At 40.1% G+C, this 24156-nt stretch overlaps 1 protein-coding gene across 2 annotated transcripts in view; it reads left to right on the top strand.

Annotated features, from left to right (window-relative positions):
- Positions 1-1417: 1417 nt before the first annotated feature.
- hcrtr2 (hypocretin (orexin) receptor 2) overlaps positions 1418-24156 on the top strand; it is a 35671-nt gene continuing 12932 nt past the window's right edge. The window contains exons 1-3 of one of the 2 annotated variants that reach the window (XM_074676518.1): positions 1418-1831; positions 17961-18139; positions 22733-22976. In XM_074676518.1, coding sequence (XP_074532619.1) covers positions 1660-1831; positions 17961-18139; positions 22733-22976 — 595 coding nt within the window. In that variant the 5' untranslated portion in view covers positions 1418-1659. Of the gene's footprint in view, positions 1832-3298; positions 3545-17960; positions 18140-22732; positions 22977-24156 lie in introns of those variants that run through there. The other variant, XM_074676519.1, reaches the window with a different exon arrangement.

Raw genomic sequence — 24156 nt, forward strand, 5'->3', positions numbered from 1 at the left:
AGCAAAAAAATAAAAAATACCACAGGACATCACTCTGCAACTTCTTGAATGGTATCGTGTCAACTGATCAGATCAATGTGGCAGTGGCAGCTTTCCTGGCTCCTAAGTCTCTTCATTGCCCTTCATATAAGTTTTACAGAACTAAAGCAACAGGCAAGACTTAAACAGCTGGTCAAATCCCCCACAAAAGCAAGAGGTAAGTTAATTCACCAGAGCAAACATATCCTCCACTCAGGTGCAGCAGCTTACTGTAATGTCACACACAGCAAACAGTGCTATCCATGGTAATGAAGCTATAGCGTAAGTTCAGTCAAGACTGTCTGGGTGTTCCTTTCATTCATTCACTCTCTCATCAGCTGTCTAGGAGGGAGGCGTGCCAGTTCTTTCTATCCAATCACAACTTCCCTGCTTCATTGGTTAGCCAATCATCACGTAGCTGTCAAACTTTAAACTTTTGCCTTGTCTGCTGTCAGTTGTCTTTCAGGCTCTGTGCGCGTCCCACCTCCTCCCCATGCACCTCCAGGTCACATCCCTCCTCCTTCCGACGCACCTTCAGGATCTTCCTCATCTGTCAGCTCACAGCTCTACGGTCTTCATAGGCTCTTCAAGTCCCATTTTCTCAAGACTTAGTACCACCACCAGTGTCTAGGCCCCATGGGGGGATATTCATAATTTGTCACGAGTTCTGCTCCCCTGTACATTTATCATTCACATGGTTGATGGGGTCTAACCACCAAATCTGTTATTATATTATACATTATAGCCTATCATTAAACCGGTTCATAATCCTTTCTGGTGTAAGTCTCTCCTGATTGAACTGAAACAAGCTCTGATATCAAGCTTTTTTTTGTTTGTTTGTTTTTGTTTATTTGTTCTTTTTTTTTTTTTTTTTTTTTTTTTCCCACATAGGGTTGCAACGGTTAGCGCTGCAGCCTCACAGCAGGAAGGTCACCGGTTCAATTCCCAGATTGGCCAGTGGGCCTGTGTGGAGTTTGCATGTTCTCCCTGTGCATGTGTGGGTTCACTCCAGGACCTCCCGCTTCCTCCCACAGTCCAAAAACATGCTCATAAGGTTAATTGGTCTCTTTGAATAGTCCGCAGGTGTCTGTCTATGTGTCAGCCCTGTGATTGACTGGCGACCAGTCCAGGGTGTACCCCGCCTCTTGCCCAATGACAGCTGGGCTCCAGCCACCCGCGACCCTGCACAGGATAAGCGGTTCCGAAAACTAATGAGGGAATTTTTCACTTAAACGCTAATGATATAATATTGCATATTGTGGCTTTAATGTTCAGATCAGTTCACAAAAACAGAAGCATCACCCCCCCCCCCCCCCCCCCCTTTTTTTTTTTTTTTTTTTTTTTTTTTTCTTTTTTTTTTCCCCCAGTCTTACTCCCTTTCCTCAATGAGAGGAGAGGATAGCCTTTCTTGTGCGGGTGTGTGTGAGAGAGTGTGCGTGTGTCTGTGTGCGCGCTTGTATGACCCTGCTGTAGACGCGCGATGAGGGTAGAAACAGAATTAGCGTCACACTGACGAGATCCGTGGAGCGCGTTACTATCAGCACCGCGTCTAACACTGACAGTCAACTGAACAAGCTGCGGTCAGTACAGACACACGGGTCTACAGCGGACACTTAACAGTCACAGTGACACCAGTGAAGGATGTCTGGGGGCAGTGTGAAAGAGGATTGCGACGAGCTGCACTCTGTAGATGAAGACGAGGAACTTCTGAGGTACATTTGGAGGGAATATTTACACCCGAAGCAGTATGAGTGGGTCCTCATCGTGGCTTACATTATTGTCTTCTTCGTTTCTCTCATTGGAAACTCCCTCGGTAAGTTGTAGATTTTCTTTGAGTCTTTTCCATTCATTAAAAAATGGGTGAAAAAAAGTGACTTGGAGCAACTTATTTGAGAGTATGAGCATATTTAAGGGGTGGAATCCAGCATCGATGTAAAAATCAATACAGTGAATTTCTAATGCGCAGATCACAGCAGTGCATGTGCAGGGGGAGGAAAGTCTTGGAGGGAAAGTCATAGAGCTCGATTATCTTCCCAGCCCATAATTATCAGTACTGGACCCCCTGCTGATAGGTTCTGTTTGAAGATACAAATGATATCATTTATGCCCCACTGCGAGTGGGAGCGCATGAGGGCAGACCGGGATAATAGCTTTTGCCATGATGGACATGCTAAATCAAACTACTGTCAATTTTGGCACTTTCACACAATTTCACGTAATCATCTCATCATTCTGCCTTGTTGAGCATGTCAAGGCTCATAATGGTTTTCTAATGTATTAGAGAAAGTCTAATGGCTCATGGGTCAACTCAGAGCATTTGATGAATGATGAGGAGGAGAAATTACAACATTGCAGCTGCTTTTGTAATGTATAGCTACTTCTACTTCATCTTTTTCATAGCATGGATTTATTTCTATAAGGTTCGAAAGCCAGAAAAAACAAATTCTATATTCACCCTGCCATTTCTCATTTGCAGTGTGATTCATCTTAATGTCAGGTTTTTGGGAGTACTGCCCAAAAGTGCAGAATCCTGCATTGATTTGTCATGTCAGGAAACACTCATCAACACTCATCACATCGCAGCACCCTTTCTCAGGCGCTTAGGACTAAGAGGTGTAACATGTTACATTAAAAGTTAATGAAAACTGCACAAAAAATGTTGGCAGTTTAATTTTCCATGGTCATAAGTCATTATGCAGCAGTTTTATCTTACTAGGAGTGTCAGATTTAATCTTAATATGAATGGAGTACTCGCTGCCCGCAGGTCTGTTTCTGATTACACAAGTTTAAAGTTATCAGTCGTCCAGTGATCACATCTCCAAAGTAATCATCATATCAACTCTGCAGCCAGCAGGAGATTGTTCCTCCAAGTGTCTTTATTTATTTAAATCCACTTAAAAACACTTTTTACACCTTCTTCTTTTCTGCTTTTCCCAGCAGGCCGGTGTGTTTGATGAACAGCAGTAAAGTTCAACACACTGTAAATTATGCAGCTGCGTCCTGCTGACTAAATGACAGTCTATTTCAAAGCAGTCCAATCAGATCTTCAGAATCACTGCAGCAGAAAAGCAGCGAGTCTGTGGTTGGAGCATGGATTACAAGTCATGGCAGCTCTTTATGAGTCACTCAGGAGAGAATTTATTATCTATCCACTACATCTAATCTATTGACTGTATAAACGCCTCATAGTAGGCAGCTACGAAGCTCACCTGTACCTATGGGTGCCGAATTAAGCACTTTTATAGGTACCAACAAAAATGATTTATATTTATTATTTATTGTGTCTACAAGGCCAGAGACTGTTGACACACAGAGTAATCGGGACACAGGTGTGTGTCAGAGAGACACAGGTGAAACTGACGAGGTGCAATCAAAGAGGAGGGAAACACAAGGGCAGGAGGTGAAACTAAACCAGACACAAAATAAGACATGAAACAGTAAGACTCAACATGGAAAAATGCACAAAAGGAAAACAAGAACATGCGACATGAGATGGACGGCAAAAGACAGAACTAGGAGAACTGAGGTACCGAAGACCTGGAGACAAAAACACAGCTCGTTAAATTCTTGATGATTTGCTCAGTGTAAAAGTAGTTTTGATGAAAATTTCTTATCAAGCAACAGAACAGCAAAACTAGATTAAGAAAATGGACGTAGTGCAAGAAACAGTTAGGCTCAACTTATCTGTTAAAGAGAACTGGCAGATTGTGTACATAATGTGCTTTGCAAATTTCATCAGGTTATTGAGCTTCCTTTTTTTTTATCTAAATGGAAACCAACTCCAACTTTGTGGGTCCACATCCTGGGAGGATTTGAGGGGTATTGTAATTTGCAAGAGTTACCAACCATTGTGTTTGGCTGAAGTGGGATTTACAGGACCAGGAAACTCTCAGCTTGGTTTATGTTGCTTGAAAGTAAGACATCGTTTTGAGTGATGATAAAGCAGCAGCTGTTTGTGTCATAACTGTGTATTTTCTAAGTCAGCCCTTTGATCATTTGAAAGATTTTTATAAACAAATTCAGGGCAGGTCTGGTTTTATAGAGGTTTTGCTTTTGAGAACAAGAAATGTAATTTTTGTGTTGCAGTGTGTCTGCGTTGGGATGTGTGGTTCTTTCGCAACCTTCATAGTAGATACTTGTGTTTTCAAAGCTGCACATTTTTTTGCTGTTACACTTCTTATCTATTTTTTTTTAAGCCAAACACAGTAACTCCTTTAATTCAAGAAATGTCAATGAAGGCTCTTTTGAAAAGAATTTAAGTGCCACATTTAAACATTTAAACTTTGTCTGTGAATCAGTTCATTTCAGTTGTTACATTTTGTTTTTTTTAGATGACTTCCAATACATCCCACTCAGCCTTTTCTTCTTCTACTTCTCAATTTCTGGTGGTGTAGATGCCTTGTGGCTCATTGCTGCCGCCCATAGGCCAGTTGTAGAATCACATCCAAATACATCTGTTTCACAAAAGTAAACTCACAGATATTAAGTCAAGAAGTGCTTTCACAATCACTGACAGGTTCTTGGAGGGATTTGGCAGATCTTTTAAGGATAATAACCAAACTTAAGGTTTGATGTGGCTATATATATATATAAAAAACCTGCACAGTTATTACATTTTGAAATAACCTTTGACACAAAGGCACTGGTGTGTGGCTTCAGTCTGATTTTACAAGGAACTGTCAAACAAGATTAAGTTTTACCTCACTTCACCCCTCTTAACTTTATTCTTTACTTTGTTTAATACTGCTGTTGTTTAGCGTTTTACTCCCATTAAAGCCTCGAAGCACTGAAAATAGTCCTTTGTCCTTCGCTTTGTATTCAGAGAGTGATGGAGGTTTGTATGGAGAACATTGTGTTATATCTACGTGTTCAAATGTAGTCTGAGTGATTGAGGTGAGGATGGCTCTGCAAAAACAATCCAAAACAAACAAGGCTTTATAAACCTGAAGCCTCTCTTTGTGTTTTGTGCTCCAGACTTTTTTTTCTATTGATTATCACAGCAGTGTTACCTGCTGTTAACAGCAGCACCTAAAAAACATCAGGATGAATAAATAACTCAACACTCATACAGAATCTTTTGTTCAAAAATGAGGTTTCATGAAGCTCTTTCTGTTGGCATTTAAAGTCACCCATCAATCTCTCCAATTAGACCTTCTCTGATACGTGCTAATGAGTCTAGATATATCATTCACATTACCCCAAAATATTGAGCACAGCTTTTCCATCTGCTCAGTTATCATTACAGCGTTCTGACAGTCACTCTGACAGATCTCCAGAAGGCACTTGGGACTGATGAGAGGTTTATTTCAGTGACTTTAATTAGCACTGCAAACACCTTAGCCCAGCTCACGTAGCACTCAGCTGTCAATTAAAGCTTTGATGTGAAACCCGTGTCAAATGTCACTAAAAAAAACTCTGACCAAAGTGAAGATTTTGGAAAACTCTAGTTTCATTTGTCGGCTGGGAAGCAGAGTTTTTGGTTCTTAAATGTCACTACTGAATGATAAGGTTGAGGAGTCTTTTTATGGTCATGAAACAGACATAAATAAATGCTGATGTATCTATAATTCCCGAAAGCGCACAAGACCCCAAGGTACAAGATTTAATCTTTGTAGGGAATTATTATTAACACCTATAACTATTGCCAAGGGTTTAGGTGACAAGTAAGGAGATTTTTAATGTTTAATGTTTCTGCAGAGCAGTCCTCACCTCAATCAATTGGACAACATTTCAAAATGTAGATGTAACACAATGTTCTCTTTCCTTTGCGTAGGAGCTATAAAGTGAGTGAAACAATAAACAGCAGTGTACAGCAGTGCACTTTTGGGGCCAGCTTCTCAAGGAAGTGCATTTTATGTGTTGTCAAAGTTTTTTCTTTAATTTAGTTTAGTTTAGTTTAGTTTTATTTATTTTAATTTTAATTTTTTTCAATTTTATTTTTATTTTATTTTGGTCTTTTTTTGTATTTGTTTGATCAGTAGGAGACTCTACCCATACCCTCCAGTGTCTTTTCTGAAATGCTTTTCCTGGCCTCTAATTGGCTCCTGTCTGATGGGCTTCTTCCACAGTCCTAGCAGGGTATTCTGGCTAATGGTTAATTTGTTATTTGGAAGCTGGTAGCATGGAGTGAGGAAAGACAGAATAAATTTAGTAGTGTTTCTGTGTCTGGCTGATCTCTGTGTGCCCTCTTGTTGAATATTTAATGTTTGGGGGTACCCAAACAGTTTCAAGCTTCAGGCTGAAAACCACCTGGTGCTGCTTTGCAAAAACATCATCTAGCTCAGTCAGTAGGAGCTCATGTCAGAACATGTCTCTGGGTTAAATAAACTCCATTGACTACAGTTTGGCCATTATGAGAAGATGAAAGACAGGTCTGAAGTATTTGTACATACTTCTTGCCGTGGGCCACTCACAGGCTACAGCACAGCTTCTGGTCTCTGATTGGTAAACCAGAGTTACTTCTGAGATTGATTTGAAGTTATTTCAAAGACTTAGGACCTCAGCTATTTTTAGTTTGTGAGTGTGATTACCTGAGATCTGCTCTCAAATATTTGACCATAAGATGAGCAAATGACCATGAAGTGTGATGACAAACTGGCAATTTAACAGGACTAAATTAAGCAAACAATTAACATACATAAGAGTAAATGAAAACAGGCATTTAGATCTATCATCATTAAGGTTAAGAGATACGATCAGCACTGTTCTGGTCGGACTGCTTGCTCATTATCTTCTGACTCAAGTGAAGACTGATCCTTAGGGCTGGTTGGTTCAACAATGAGAGTGATTATCTGTCTACACACACGCAAACACAGGATCGAACTCATGAGCCCTTCTGGGCTTATGTCTGGAGGAGATAACAAATGCATCATCAGGTCACAGACAGGCTCAATGAATAATGTATCATCACAGAAAATCATTCAACGCACACTTTGATTTACTGGTTCCTTCCCACAGCATGACAGAAATATTATGATATTTGGAATTGAACCAGTAAAAATACAAATACACAGCATCGTTGTGGAGAAGTGCCTAATACAGGTGTTTCAAACTCAGATTACCTGAGGGCGGCTGAGTATCCAGTATTGTCTTGAGGGGGCCACTTCAGGTGTTCCATTAAAAAAAATGAAAGAAAAAAAAAATTCAGCCGTTGTAAAAAACTGTCCTTCTCAACATGACTTTTTTTTAGTCATATTTGGCTTTCCTTGCCCAATGCGTCCCAACAGACACCTGACCTCGCTTCCTCTCAGACAGCTGAGCCATAGTTGCTCTGCGAAAGGTGGCAGTTTAAAACCATCAGTATGGCTTGAAGACGGAAATCACTAAGTCTCGACCTGTTTTTTGATTTGCCTCCTTTCTTTCTCTGTGAAATACATTTTGTTATGCTGACAGCTCTTTCTTTAGCTGTGCAGCTCGTTGTGTCTGCTCATGTTCAGTTGAATAATATTGTGTGAGGTGAAGAATGGCAACTGCATATGAAACGAGTGCAATTTCCCTTAAACTCCACAGAAATAATCATACTCCCATTTCACCTGAAACACCCTTTGCAGCCTTTCTTTTAGGCTTTGAAAGAGGCATCTTTCTTTAAAGTTTTGAGAATGACAGCGTGTCAGGTGTGTGTTTTTTTTCTTGTTTGGAGTGGTGTTGATGATGCATTCAGGGTCAACTTGGAAATTGGGCATTTCTTTCATGGTCCCAACAGGAGACTGTGCCATGAATGCAGGAGGCCGGCTTTCACATAAAACTGATATCAAGTAGTGGGCTGTATCTGGCCTGAGGGCTGTGACTTTGAGACCCGTGGCTTAATATTTAAACACTTGAACACAGAGGGAACAGCGCAAAAATGGAGGATGACACTACACTGGTTGGCAAAGATTAGCAATGAGAAGTGAGATGCGTCCTTTCTCTGGAAGAAAGTGATTTCTTGGAGAGCGGTAAGGCACAGGCTAAAACACGAGTTAATAATGTTCATTTCAACCCACACGCAGCAGTTATTCTGCAGTGGTCTGTTAAAACTTGAGAGTCTATCAATAAAATGAAGAGTGAGGTTACATTAGCTCTGCTTGGTGAAGAAAAGATGTTTCGAACAAAGAAAAGTAGAGTTAAAAATGTTTGCTTAGGCAAGAGTCACGTTTTTGTGACAGTGGAAAAACAGAGTCTTAATCCCAGAAAAACGCTACGTATGAGGGGAGATTAAAAAAAACCCTTCATTTATGAAAAGAAAGAATTTTGCATAATTATGGGCACAACTGACATGGCTGAGAAGGTTGGAAAAGAGGCTAAAAGCGCACCTCGACTTTGCCTCTTCGCCTCTTGCTGGGTAGACTGAAAGCAAGGTTAGGTAAGTCAGGATTTCCAGTGTGGTGACTGCCAACAGTAGACCAGTCCAGAGTTTTTAAACAATGGTGATGTTTGTATGGCTGTGCTTGCATTTTGGCAACAGGAGTGCTACAGAGTAGTTGGTACAGTGACATGTGGTTGTGAACCAACAAAATTCCCTATTTTTCCTCAGCTTAAATTCCTATTCATGAGTTAGAAACTGAGCAGTTCAGTTTAACATTCATGTAAATATGACTGTGTTATAGTTTACATACATAGCTTAAGAATAAAATACACACCAGTTTCTACAGCTGAGAGGGGGGGCATTTAAAAGTACATTAATCAAAAAATAATTTGTATTTCAATGCCAAATGCAAACTTGAAAAAGAGTAAAGCTCAGTGTAGAGGACAGCTGGTGTGTGCCTTGTGTAATCTCTTGATTTAGTGGTGATTATACGCCACTACAGCACCATCAATGTGGATCCAACTGTCCTTCAGGACTGTATTGATTCTCTTTTTTAAATGTGTTTTTAGAAATGACACATTTTCCTCAGTGTCTGCTGTCTTGCGATAGCACTGGCAGCAGCCTGATCCCTGGAGCTATGTGTGTGTGGAGCTGTGATGGAATGAATATCTTGCTTGTGCTTTTGTGTTGTAGAGACTCAGAATGACTGCCGATGCTTAAAATACAGAGAAGACAGCCAGTCCAAAAACAAGACCTTTTTTTTTTACTGTTATGATTTCTATGTTGTTTTTTATGTGTAAACCGAATAATTAAGAGACAGATTTATTGGCTATGATATCACTGTGAAGGTTTTGATAACGTTAGTGTTTTGTTTTTTTCTCAGATGTGGACAACAAAGCTACAAAAAAACTTTTCAGTGAATTCAAACTTTAAACATGCATCAAAGATAGTGCCTTCAGAGTTTTCCGTAAACAGACATTTGAAGCATTGAAAGTAATGGATGATTTTGTTTGCATGAATTATGTGGCTCTCATTCTCACAGTGCTGTTCAAATATGCACAAAGGGATCATTTCAAATGTATGCATCCTTTCTTTGATGTCGCTCATCACTGCAGTGACAGACTTCTCACGCAGTTGAAATAATCCACTGCAGGTTTACGGTGTCACATTTCCCTTCTCAAACAATCAAACTTCTCCTCACACCCTGCGGGGGTACAGAGTTTGAAGACATGATGACAAAAGAGTTTTAAGAGGAGACTTTAATCTGACACCAGTCAATAAAGAGCAGCTCCGAGACGAGTTAAATAAAGTTTATGCAGATTGAAAAAGTTCTCTGTTGGCACCAAGTTCAGCTCAGGTAGAATATGTGGGCGAACAGGCAGCCCAGGATTGATGTTCAGCTGCTGAATCAACTCAAACTTTAGTCACTCTTCAGGTTTCAAGTGAGTGCACAGAGCGAACAATCTGTTTTAAATGTCCTCACTACTTAAAGGATTGATCCAAACCTCCATTCAACAAAGATACTGTTTCAAAAAAAGTTGTTTACTCAGAGCTTCAGAACAGACAGAGCTTGCATTGTTATTTTCTATAACTCTACCTCATGCTGTTGTTGCTATTTGGACAAACTTCCTCAGTGACGCTTTTGTGTAATCCAGGGCTTTTCAATGTGTGAGACAGTGAGCCTCCCTTCAGAAAACATGGAGTCACCAGGGCCTCCCCGATTTCAATAAAACAAATACTACTAACAAGAAATAAATTATCCACTTTGGTTTCCAAACACTAAGTATTAATTTTGAACATTCAGTCCAAATGTGTAATTAGCTGAATTTTGGTCAGTGTGTATTTCTACACTCAACAAAAATATAAATACAACACTTTTGTTTTTGCTCCCATGTTTAATGAGATAGACTCAAAGATCTAAAATTCATTCCAGATAAATAATATTACCATTTCTTTCAAATGTTGTTCACAAATCAGTCTAAATGTTTGATAGTGGGCACTTCAGCTTTGCTGAGATAATCCATCCCACCTCACAGGTGTGCCACATCAAGATGCTGATCTGACAGCATGATTAGTGCACAGGACTGTAGGCCTGTGTTAATTGCACCGTTTGCAGAAATGACCTGGCATGGCATTACAGTACAACTGCAATGATCCGGCACTTAACGTAGACATGTTGGGCTCATTGTTGATGAGCCGGGGAGCTCAACAGCGAGGCGGGCAGCTACAAAATCCCACAAACACCCCTTTTGTATGTTGTGAAATGCACGGTATGTCTTTTAGGACTTGTTAAGTCTTTTTATTAAATCGTCACCCCATTGAAAATCACAAGGAGTTCATTACACCAACATTAGTATTAGCGTGAGCTGCTATAGATAGTGGTAGGACAGAGGGGGTGTATTGTTTGACCTGCAGGTGAAAAGCTTGAGGACACATTTTCATTTATTTGCCTTTTGGCCCAGCAAGTTCTTTATCTGATGACATAACAATATATTTTCAATTATTTGGCCCATACTGTTGATTCTTTAAGTGACAATACGTTCATGCCATTTGTTGTACTTTATAAATTTAGCAACTAAAGAAGTTCAGCAACTATGTTCAAATATGTTGTTTCTTTGTATATATCTTTATGCGAACAAAAGTCATCAACTAAAATAACAATGTATGTTTGGTTAAGCTAATTTTACTATTTTGCATTCTTATCCAATTTCCCCCCAATTCGTTGATTAACCGTAAATACAATCATCAGGGTAATCAATTACTAAAATAATCATTAGTTGCAGCCCCAATCAAAACCAGTACATGCTGCATATCCTCCATCCTATCAGGCTAACTGAAGTGCCACACATGAAGATGAAAGAATATATAGCCCATGTAGACATGTTTTTATTAACAATACTATACAGATGTGCTTTTACTAACTTGGTTGTACACATGTGCTCATTGTTGGGGGTATGTATTGCAGGTCACTTGAGGGGGGCTGGGGACTCCTGGGATTTTATGGAGCACCCAGAGTAGAGAGTGACCACAAGTGAAGTTAATGTTTATACCCAATAATAAAAAGAACTAACTGTGTAACAGGAATAACACAAGTCAGTAATTACTCTTTTAGAGTTGAGGTGTTTCAGCCAAAGTGAGGACGGTAAACAATTAAAGGAAGGAAGAAAGCAAGAGATGTGTTTCTACCAGTTTCTCAACAGATAAGTGAAGGGGGGCTGATCACCCACTTGATGAATGCCAGTCACAGACAGAGCAAGAAGACAGCCAGCAGCCAATAAGAGGGGGACAACACCTGGAGAGCCAATAAGAAGATGACTCAACCAACATTCCTTGGAGAAACTCTGTTAGTGACTGTATATTGGTGCTGAGAGAGAGAGAGTCAGGGTCAGTCTCATGAACTGTCTCTGCAACATGTAGGGAACAGGGAAATGAGGCTGCACCAGAGATCTCTGTAAATGCATATTCTTGACCTATTGTTAATAAATTTGTGTTCAACTGAGAACCAAGATACCTCCTGATCCTTTCCCATCAACAAACTGCGCAGAAAGAGGTGAGAGGAGAATGGAGTCAGATTAATAATTTTAAGGTATTTTGGTCAGATTGATAGCATCACATCTCCAACAAGAAGTAATTTTAGTATTTGAGAAATTTAGAGCGAGGACATCATTTTGAGTGACAAACTATCTGTGAGGTACCCTGTCAGGATCGCAGTTTGGGAAACTGACTGAGGTGAACAGTAAAAGGTACCCTGTAAGGCAGTGTGAAAATGTACCCTGTCAGGATAGCAGTGTGGGAACATGACTTAGTGCACGGTTAAAGGTACCCTGTAAGGCAGTGTGGGAAAACAGTAGAAGTAACACTTAGATGTATGTCAGACACCTCACCTCATTTCCAACAAAGACACTGACCTGTTCTCACCTTCTATGGTTTCATTTTTGTTGTATGGCCTTCATCATTGTCTTACTGCCCCCTTCTGGTCTGGCAGTGTTTTGCAATGACCTGTATTTTTTTGCCCAGACATCACTGATCCGATGGACTTCTGCTCATGGTGGAAACACAGACAAAGAATGGGACACAGGAACCACTTATTCCCTGAGAATGTTTTAGCCAGGAGCTAAAAGTAGTGCCAAAGTACTTCACCTTCACTTCCAGAGTTTTATATTGTTAGGAAAGGAAAGCTGTTGGGCACTGAGGGTGTGATTAACAGAAATGTCTGCTGTTTTCTGCTCGACTGCATTGAGCTCAGTGACATTGATTGAGGGTAAAAACATTTATGTACTTGCTCAGTCGGACAGCTCTCATTTGAGATGTTTTTGCTTCCATTGAACATGTTGTGTTTGTGTGTCTGGGCTCTGAACTCATCACTCCCTGCAGTTTGATTTCTTTTAAGCAGAAATTGAGGCCTGGTGAGATCATGCCCTAAACCCACATTAGAGTCTGCAGGTGGAGGTGGTGGGCTGAAAGTACGTGCAAAGTTCAAAACAGAGTTCAGACATCTTGCAGGTCAGATAAACAATCGATTGGGGGTTTTGGTTTTCAAGTGTGAAATCAGTTCAGGTGTCACTGCTTTCAAGACGTTGCATCATATACAAAATCTGCACTTATTCATTCTGGCTCGGCAAACATGCAACCAATTAATCCAAGAAAGCCTCAGCAAGGCTTGGTCAAGCTGTGCCTCTTCATTTATGCTGGATGTCTTGATCCTACTTTTGTGCAATACCCCCTGGATTTGTCAAATTGAAATGCCCTTTGCCAGTACATCTGAAAACTCAGCTGCTGTTTGATTATTCCCCAACAGAGATTTAACTTTAAAGCCCCTGCTTTAAATTTTGTCTGCGCTCTTCAGGACATGCTGGTTTGTAGAATTCAGGTAGAGAAATGTACAAAGGTATTTGAGGGAAGGGACTATATGTGATCTCTTGGTCTCTGGTCTCTGCCTCGTTTGACCCTGAGGCACTCAAGAGACTTGTGTCCACCTGTCCTTTCAGCCTCTCAGCACTGCACTCTCAGGGAATAATGCTCCAAACATTGTGTCGATGTTTGCAGAAATTTACCCCTATGTACAGTTACGTTGTGCAAGAAATGTACAAGAAATGTATTTAACTGCCCCAGGAAATGGCACAAAACCACAATCCAGCACTCAAACTGAGCATTGACGTCAATGAGCTTTTGTAGAGGAATTTGTCTTTTCTTTCCTTGAAAAAAGAATCTGTTTAGTTTTGAAGGTGAGTCAACACACTGGAGATGACAACTTGGATCTCATTGTACTCACTGACTTAATCAAACCACAGAGCAGCACAAACTGACTTTAATGAATAAATCAGACATACTTGCTTAGCAAATTTGTGCTTAAAGGGACTGCAGGATTTACAAAAAGATTTTTCATCGTCAAATCACAGAGGCTACAAATTAAAACTGATGTGAGGAATGTGTCAAATTTGGCGACCCCTTTGGCCAAAGTGCTCTGTTTAATCCCTCTGCTGCTGCTGTTGTCCTGAGAAGAATAATCTCATCCTGTTGTTTTCCAACAGCCAAATGTGTCACTCACTGATTTTTTGCCAAGGAAAGGTTGTTTCCTCAGGGTGCAATCATCTAAAGTGACACTTTCCCCCTTACAGGCTTTAAACATGAGCCTGTGACTGATCCACCATCAGTTTTGTTGCTGTTGGGGTTGTTTGCTTTTGCAGGTCATCGAAAGGCATCACTTTGAAATTCAGGCACGCTCAGAGCACTTTTTACAGCAACTGAAGCTTTCTCAAATAATTTCCTAAGTTCAAAACTATACAGTGAGTTGAATTTTAACAACTGATACACAGTTTAAATCAAGTCTCCTGTAAGGAACGCTCTGTTTTAGGTAATCTTGGCGCTCATCAGTCGACAAAGGGATGCATTTTTTCACTCTGTTTGACACAGACGCTTATAATCACATAAAAAAAAAAAAAACCTTTCACTACACATCTCTGCAGGTCACTGTACCTCGCTGTCCATCGGTCACACTGTCCAGTCGCCCACAGATGACCTCACCAACTAAAAATCACTGCTGCATCTTACAGAGAGGACATTATGGAAAAAGCCATTTGATCTACATTTTTTTCAACCTCATCTGTTTGACAGATTATGAATATAAAAGTGTTGTTCTTTATTGTAGAGGGAATTTTTTTCAAACCTGATGTGAGGGGGCATTCACACTGGCTAACTATGGTGGAGGAATTAGTTACTAAAGTTAGCTTAATGTTAGCTCCTAGCTGTGTTGTTCATCATGTCACTTTGTTAGGAGTTCATTGGCCTATTTTATTCTCTGTGCTTTGTACTTTGGTGATCTAGATCACTGCTGGCTGTTGTCCAAAGTGCTTTGATCAAATTATTGTTAACTTCTGGAGCTTAGCTTCATTAGCTTATCTGTAGTATCCGAGCTCAATCAATCAATCTGACAAACTTTATTTATGAAGCACTTTTCATGCCCAACTAGGGATGGGTGCCAAACTAGGTACTTTTATATGTACAGACCAAATTCTGTTAAAAGTAGCAGTACTGATTCACGTAAAATCAAAAGGTACCATGTTTAGGTACCTGAAAACATCTTTGAGACTGTGAGGGACTGGAAGAGAAGGCAATATCCCATGCTGGACATGAACACAGCGTTGCTAGGTTATATATTGAAGAATAAATTAAGTTAAATTGAAAAAAATAAATGTTTCTTTGATCACATGAACACGAAAAAGTACTGAAAATTGGTACTGTTGAGTACGGATTGCCAGGTACCAGGCAACAGTACAGTATCGTTTCAAATGTGAAAGCTACCCATCCCTGTGCCCAACAGTAGCAAAACAAAGTGCTTGACAAGAGCAAACAAGAAAAAATTATGATAATAATAATAATAATTATAAGTGACCTCATAACCCCCCATAAACACACTCATCAGTGTCCAATCCCCCACCTCCAACCCACCAACCCACACCCCACAAGTTGAACACAGTTTATTTAAAATCTGTGCAGGTTACCTGAGGAATTTTAGAAACACTATCTGGAGACCTTAATGAGGAAAAACTGAATGTAAAGTAAAATGTTAAACTCAAAATAAGAAAAAAAAACACAATTTAAAAGAAAAAAAGACGGTAAAACATTATCAGACTAAAGCAGTTAAATAAAAACAATGTAAAACTAAAACTATAAGATACAGAATTAAAAAGCTGAAAGAAGCAGTGCAGTAAATCAGAAGATAGATAATTAAGTAAAAACAGAAAAAAAAAGATAAATTTATATTAAACTAAAAGATTAAGATTGTACACCTTTAAGAAGAAGAAGAAGGTCCAAACTTATTTAGATAAATAGATAAATAAGTAAAAGTAAAACTCAGTTAAAAGCTAGGCTAAAAAGGTAACAAAGGGTTACTAACGCTATGCTGAACGATTCAATGCACATACTGAAGCACCAAGCTTTTTACCAACCTTCTCCACAATAAAATAATTAATATATTCTTCCATTGTGTAGTTTATTCTCCTTTAGTGACTTCTAAATAGAGGTAGACCGATATATCGGCCGGCCGATATTTGGACATTTGTCTCTATCGGCCATCGGACATATTTTCTTTTAAAAAGCCGATTTTTGATCCGTTGTATAAAATGACGCAATTTTTGATCAGGCACAAAAAAGATGAGCACCTCAAACTTGTGCAACCACTTGGATACATTACATACTTTTGTTCAAATTACATTAATAAGTTCAAATTTCTTTTTTGACATTTTAAGAAGAGTGTGAAGTACTACTGCTTGTTACATTGTGTGTTTACTCAGACAAAATATTTCATTGTTTTGAAAGCTGAATAAATGTTCAGAGGACTGGACACGACTTGTTGTAATAGGTTTCTTTTAGTTGCTCAGAAATTGCTGCGTTTCACAAAAATGTAATAAATAAATATTTATTTAACAACCCGCCTGAATATCAAATTGGAAAAATCGGCTATGCATATCGGCATCGGCTGCCCAAATTTGGAAAGCATCGGCATCAGCCCCCAAAAAACCCATATCGGTCGACCTCTACTTCTAAATGATAGTGTCTGTCACCGAATGTTTATTTTTTGTCTGAGGGAGTAGAGGGGGGCAGTCGGTGGGAAGTAATACAAGGAAACCACTGAAAAAACACCCAGTTACTTTTAAAATAAGACAAACCATGTTTAAACCAGGTGGTATTTAACTCTAATTTAACAAGAAACTGACATAACGAGCAAAGCCCGGCCAGGAGTCAACAGGTTTGAGGTTTTACAGTCCAACATGTACAAAGAGAGGATCTTTATAAAGTTGACAAGCACGGAAACTCCTCGGTCTCCCAGGTCTGTCTGGCAGACCTGCAAAACCGTTGGACTGAAAATGTAGTCAGTGTGAGCTGACACGAGAGAATAAGTAGTCAACACGCAACGGAGCGGAGCTGGACTGGAGATGCATCAGGTTATTCCCAGTGTAAGGACGGGCACACACTAGAATTTTCAATCCTTGGACCAGATCACACGATTCCACAAGACCACCACACCACACACTGTGTTTGAGGCAATGATTCCAGTGACGATTTAACAGAAGCTAGCCGCATCTAACGTATTCAGAAGATAAACAAACACAGAGCATAATCAACATCAACAGCTGGCCGTCCTGGCATGTGTGCTCTGTCATGCAGCAACCAAAACACGGAAAAGAGGCTGGGTAAATAATACCACAAGCTTTGCAGCCTGTTTCTCTCTTTGGTTTTTGAAATATTCTGTCAAAGGCAGTCTAACCTGGAACCAGGGAAACATCGGCATGGGTAGGAGATACGTGATGAGTCCACACACTGGGGGATTCTTGGACAAATATTTGGTTGGTGGAAGAAAATCAGGCTCTGCATCTGGCTTCAATTCTACACAGACTTGGTTTAGTTGAAGAAGCCTGTGTGTTTGTTCAATATTCAGTCTTTTACTCTATCCCTTTGACTGCTTGTGATATCAGTGTGTCCTGATCAACATGCCAGCGCTGAATTTTCAATACTGCTTCATTTTGCATAGATGATTAGCTTATGTTATGTAATTTTCCATCTTTATCTTCAACAACTGTGGATTGCTTTTATCAGAATATTCTGTCTTTCTTTGTGCTTTTATTTGTTGTTGCAATCTATGCAAGCTTTTAAATGATGCAAAGGCGGTTCTGCTTTTTAACACTGTTGTGTTCAGCTGTTTCACATGAATCAGATTTAGATCTCAAGGCTTTGCAGAGGGCTGTTAAAGCAGGGGATTTTGACACTTGTATAGATGAATTGAGAAATACATAAAGATAAAACAACATAAGAAGGAATTATCTTTTTTTCTCATAGAAGATGTAAGCGATCAGAAGAGCTGCAAAACTCTGAAAATCCACATTAAAGAGAAAGCTCCATTAAGGTTTAGGGTGTTATGCCATGGTTTCACATGAATATTGAACTGTCTTTAAGTTGTTCATGATTGTTCTTTGTTTTGCCAACAGCTGCAGAGATATGAACAGGGCTGTCATGCAGTTATCATCCTGACTGTTGGATTGAAAGCATGCCCAGAGACAGGGACAATGAAACTGAGCCTGAGAAACATCCTGCACTCATGCGATAAAAATGTGTTCTCAGTGAGTCTTTGGATGCTTTCTGATTTTTTCTTGTCTTTCAGTTTGTTTTGCAGTTTGGAAGAACCGTCACATGCGCACTGTGACCAACTACTTCATTGTTAACCTGTCTCTTGCTGATGTGCTGGTCACCATCATCTGCCTGCCTGCCAGCCTGGTGGTGGACATCACAGAGACGTGGTTCTTTGGGAGCACGCTCTGCAAAGTTGTGCCTTATCTGCAGGTAATGAGTCAAGTGCTCAGCTTGTAAAAGTTTTATTTTGGCAAGCCAGAAAGGAACTGTTTCCATTTATTGTACATTTTCTCTTTGTGAATTAAAAAAAGATATAAGAGCCAGTGAGATGCGCAGAGTGTCAGTTGTTGGGGATTTATGTCTGTTACATATGTCCATACATCTGCTATTCATAGAATAGAATAGAAAGAAAATACTTTATTTATCCTCAAGGAAAAATTCAGAAGTCACAGCAGCAACCAAGAAAACAAAAATAAGTGTATAGAAAGTGCAAAAAGGTCCATAAGAAAATAGATTACAACAGCTTGTCCATCATTCTCCAGTCAGTCAGCCTCCACCTCCACAGGGTCCAGGACTGAGCTTTTTCAGCAGTCTGTTAAGTCTCTTTCTCCTGTATCCTGTCTGCTCACAGCAGGTGAAGCTCTTCCAATGTGGTGTTCATGTCCAGTGTTAGCTCCGTTAGCCATGTCTGTGAATATCATAATGCTACTCTGCCCTCTGGTAGTCCCTCTGTTGCTGGGTTAGCATGGCTAGCTCATCCATCTTATTGGAGGTAGATCTTACGTTCCCAATAACGATGGATGGAAGGACAGGTCGATGTTGTCACCTCTTAGCTCACACCTACCAGCATGTCGTCTTCACCTCCCTCTCCTCACCTTGTGGGGAAACACCAGGCCTTGCACCAGTTAGCATTGACATTCTACAGGCTGCTAACAGCCGATTTCACATGTAAACGATACAGGCATGGTTACATGTAGGATCTCCAGACAAACACAGGAGCAAAAATAGTAAAAATATCACAGAGGACAAGACCAGTTTGCTGTCCATGACTAGCAAACGATCCAGACAAAGTAATGACCCACTCCAAATGCAAAGACAATGCAAAAGGGATGAAAAAAATACTAGAAATGAACAAAGAAGAGAAAGTTGCCAAAACAGGCAGCCACAACCAACAGTTGATGCTATTTAAGCCCTAAGTTTAAAGCACCAGTTAGTTGATTGTTGCTGTAGACAAGACAGCAAAGAAATTCATCGGAATCCCTAAACCCAACCGAAGACTGAACACTTATACCAGGAGTACACCAGATGCAACTTGGGTCCAGCTCCGCTCTGTTGGCTGCATGCTGTCTTGTTCATCAACTCACACCAGCTGTATGTTCCACCCAGCACGTTGCAGGATCAATAGACAGCTGTTGCAGAGTTGCAAGACCAAGAAGTTCCTGTGCTTTCCGATTCATTGAAGAGACTCTACTCATTCATGTTGGGCTGTAAAACCTATAAACTGGTGGCTTCTGGCCTGGCTTTGGTTATTATGTTGGTTTGTTATGGAAAAGATCTGTCGTTGATATGGTTTGTTTCATTCTGAAAGTCACTGGTTTTTTTAAGTTAGTTTCCATGGACATCCTACTTGATCTATCCTATGATGAAATGACACAGCTCTGCTGCAACCTGCTGGAGCTGGGATGCAGTCAGACCTCAATGGAGGGGATCCAGTGTGAGTTAAAACATTGAACTGAATACTAACGTTTTTTGACCTGGTGCTGTGACAGAGCCTGGTTGTTCTGTGATGATCCTGCCAGAATTCAGTAGAACTTGAGTTTTGGGTATTGTTCCTGATAACCAACCACAGTAAAACCAGATGGTCTCATGCTGCTCAAGGTTTAAATTCAGGGGTTAAAGAATGTTAACTAGACTGAAATAATAAAGCTAAACGCCACTTCCATATCGTATTGCATGTGCATCTTCATGATTAGATCGTAAATGAGTCTACAAGTGTCCATAATGTCACGGATGATTGTTGTGTACTCACGTGCAAAGCGTTGGTAACACAATCAGGGAAATGAACTTCACAATGTCTCAAGAATGACATTTGAGATGAAGTTATTCTGACATTTAAATGTCGCTAAATGTTAAAATAAGAAAAAAACCTTTCTTTGTGTTTGAGGAAGTCAATGTACATTCACACACATGCTGCCTGAGAGAGTTTTTTAGTGTTCTTCTAATAAAAATGCTTTGCCAGAGACTTCACAGAGCTTCGTAAGTACATCAGCCCAACAACGTTAAGTTCCCTCTCCACCTCATCATCATTGCTCTAAAAAAACTTATTCATAGGATGGTTTGACTTTGAGTGTGGCTCCACTAGTAACCTGTAGCCGTGTGCTCTACCTAGGAGGAAGTGATAATTTCAGATAGCACAAACCAGTCAGTTGGCATTTTGATGCCTGACGCATGAGCTCGAGGAGACTGACCTTTTGTAACCTCTTGTCATCTTAAAGGTGAGCTGCGTCTTATACACCAGTGCAGCTAATATACCAGTATAGAGAGCAGAGAGAGATAGTATGTTGTGTCTTATTAAGAGATATAACTAAGCTCAACTGGCAATAGGATAACAGTGATTTGTTTTTGTGATCAATTGTTTATTAGTTATTTTTCCAACAGCTTTGGCGATATATACACAACATAAATCACAATACTTTAGGATAACGGTGATTTGCAGTGCTACACATCTGCATAAAAATTCCTCATTGCTGGAAGTCTTCATGCAGGTGGATGGTCTAGACCAGGCATGCCCAAAGTCAGGCCCAAGGGCCAATCATTTTTCATAGAGGAATGGAGCAGAAAAATGAAAAAAAAAAAAAAAAAGTGCATAAAAATAGAGAAGAAAAATATGCAGTTTAAAAAGCTGAAGATCAAAACAACAAGAAAAGAAAAAACTGATAAAATCCAGATCCTGATCCTACCCTCAAAACATCCTGACATATTTTTTTCTATATCAGCCTCTAATGGAGAACATTTTCCTTGGTCAGAAGCAGAATTAGCTGTTTATGCAGCGAACTGATCACTTATCATCGGGTATCAAGAGACATTTAAAGGACAGTTGAGGTTTGATTTTATCAGTCTGTAATTATGGAACAAGGAGGTTCGACCACAATGACAGATTCTTTTTGAAGGAAAACCAGTTTGACTCGTATTCCAGATGTTACGGTAATCTCACCGAAAATGTAGCCCATTTTTTATTGCAATCTGAACCCTCACAGTTGGTAAATATGTATGATTTGGTGCATTTGACTCCAAAAGATCACATGAATGAGATGAAATGACAGAAATAGACATCACTTTGGTATCACTTAGCTTCATGCATGATTCCTTTTCCACAGTAACCCATATGAATGAGCTACTTCAGCTAAGGACACTTATACTTCTTTGAGCATCGCTCTTTGTTGGTTCTACTCTTATTTTTCTTACTAGTCCAACCATACATATCATCAGCACTTGGTCATTTTATTTTTCTGTAAAGTAAGACCTGATATGATAGAGCCTGTCTTCTCTGGTCTCATGAGTGGCACATTTGAAATTACTTCCTGTGCTGACAGTCTGCTCCTCTCTGTACACAACCTTTTTTGCAATGTTTGCAAAGTATATTTTCACTTTCATGATCTAGGGTGTATTTCACAGCTGCACAGTTTGCCTGTCAGTGTCCTCTTTATTTTCTGTCAGGGTGCACAGTTATGTGATTATCTCTTCAGGGTAATGCTTGACATTTGACATTCAAATGATGCAAAATACACTAGAAAAAAACGGGGGTGCATGTCACCACTGGAATGATTGGGTTTTGCACTTCAAAGTGAAGGGGCTGAGAGCTCACTCCCATCGAGCAGTGAATCCCCTGCTACCCATGAACCATCTCTTGGATGAAATCAGCACACTGCTGTGTCAAAAGGAGGTGTTGGAATTCCTGCAGAAAACCATGAGCAATAGATGAGAGCATCTGAAATACAGAGGGTCACTCACGCATCAGTATTCTACAGCTCACCTTCATCAATTTTTTCAGGACCATAACTGAAAACTGGGCCTCCTGAAAAAGTCTTTTGTTCGGGGAAGGCGGATGTTTGATTCACACTGTGATAGGAGAAGCCTGTGCTAACAAAGCAGCAAAGGGATGAGTGAACATGATTGTCTTTGACCCCTTAACCTCTCTGGATTGTGCAGATCTGCTTGAAGATTCACCCTATTTGCTGGTGGATAACAGTTCAATTAACTTTGGTCATTGTGTCCATCCACGAAGGTTTCCTCAGTGTATGCTTGACCTCAAGAGACGATCATCCAGCAATAATGAAGGCAGTATTTGCGTTTGGGCAAATATAAGTGATTTTATTCAGTTTCACCTTGAGGAGAAAAAAAACTACATGAATAATTTGATGGTGCTACTCTCTGCATCTCAATGGTTACCCTTGTACCGCCATTTAAGGCCAGAATGGACATTTTTTCCATTAAAAAGGAATGAGGATGCTTCTGTTGACACTTTTGAATATAAAATATCTTTTGTCTGTGACGTCGTATTGAAATTGTAATCTTTTAAAGGTTGAAAAAGAATGGAAAGTAAATCTACACATTTAAGAGTTGTAATTTGAAAGGATTTTGAATATTTAGTGTGAATCACTGCCAAAAATCACCAAAACTGTCAGGATGATACTCAGACTAACATCTCAAACATTAACATTGTAAAACAAAAGTAAAAATGGACAGTATTCAATCTTTCTCCCAGTTCTTGATATTTACCAACCTCTCCTTTTTCCTCTCCAGACCATCTCTGTTTCCGTTTCAGTCCTGACGCTGAGTTGCATCGCCCAAGATCGCTGGTATGCAATCTGCCACCCGCTGTTGTTCAAGAGTACCGCCAAGAGGGCCCGCAAGAGTATTGTGGTCATCTGGGTGGTGTCCTGCGTCATTATGATCCCTCAGGCTGTTGTGATGGAGTCCAGCAGCCTTTTACCTGAGCTTACAAACAAGACCAGCCTGTTCACTGTGTGTGATGAACACTGGGGAGGTGAGTATCCACAAATCAGCCTCCAGTGTGTTACAACCAAGGTCAAACCATTAATTCGTGAAACTAATTTCAAGAAGATATGAGTCTGATGAGATTTGAAAGGTATTTTATATTAGAATATGATATAGATCCCACTTGTAAATAGAGTAACACAACAAGGCATCAGACTTTGTAAACTCAGTTTGTAGTGTAGTTGAGCATCCAGAAGGTGAGACTGTTTGGTGTTCCTTGCAGGAACTCTAAGACAGGAATCCTGGTATGAGTTTCCAGACCTCTCCTGTGACTCTTTTCTGACTTTTTCTGGGGTATGTAGACACCAGGGATCAATCTTGGTCAATTGTAGTCTCCTCCCTTAATCCCAACCACACACAGGTGGAGAAGTCCTCCTTGCTCACAGCAGTCTCTCCCAGCTGCAGCCAGAGCAGGCAACTGCATGCTCACTCAACTGCATGCTAACTAATCCTGCATGCAGGTGCGTCTTTCGGGTCACTTTTGCTTGTTCTAAGCCCAGGTAAAGGAGGAGGGTTGATATTTTGATATTAGAAAAAAAAAAAGTCTAGACAGGAGAAAGTTCAGAGCTATGATGACACATATTTTACACATGTTTACGGACAAGTCTGAAGAGTTTACTGAACCACTTACTCAGTTACTGTTAGATGTAACCACGCCAAAAAATAACCCTTAGCTTTCTTTAGCCTTCTTTAACTCTTGGATAAGTGCATCCCAGAATTCTCTCTGTCAGAAAACACACACAACGGACAGACATTGGCTGCTGAACTGCTCATCATGGGTGATGCATTCACTCAGCCTTGTAACTCTCAAACCCAAACCAACGAATTGTCGCGGCTCCTGATGTGAGTGAGTATTTCTGTTGGCAAAGTCTGAGCACTGAGCCTTTTTTAGCAAATCCTCAAAGATAGTTCTACTAGACCGATGTTCTGTTTCTTGCATGAGGGGGAAATCAGTGTCAATCAAATGAAGTGTGTGTTGATAACACTGTTTGACTCTCATTTCTGTTTGATTTGAAGTGTCCTGATTGAGTCTCTGAACTGATTGCAGCAGAAAATTGCCTCTCCCTCCTCTCTCTGACCAGAGAAGGGCTACATGTCTGAGATTCAGTGTGGGGACAAAACATACACAAACAAGACAATGTGAAGTTTTATCTGCCTAATCTAATGAC

The sequence above is a fragment of the Halichoeres trimaculatus genome, unplaced genomic scaffold (assembly GCF_033239565.1).
Source record: "Halichoeres trimaculatus isolate MK-OKI-2021-1 unplaced genomic scaffold, fHalTri1.1 fHalTri1_scaffold_8, whole genome shotgun sequence".
Classification (NCBI taxonomy): Eukaryota; Metazoa; Chordata; class Actinopteri; order Labriformes; family Labridae; genus Halichoeres; species Halichoeres trimaculatus.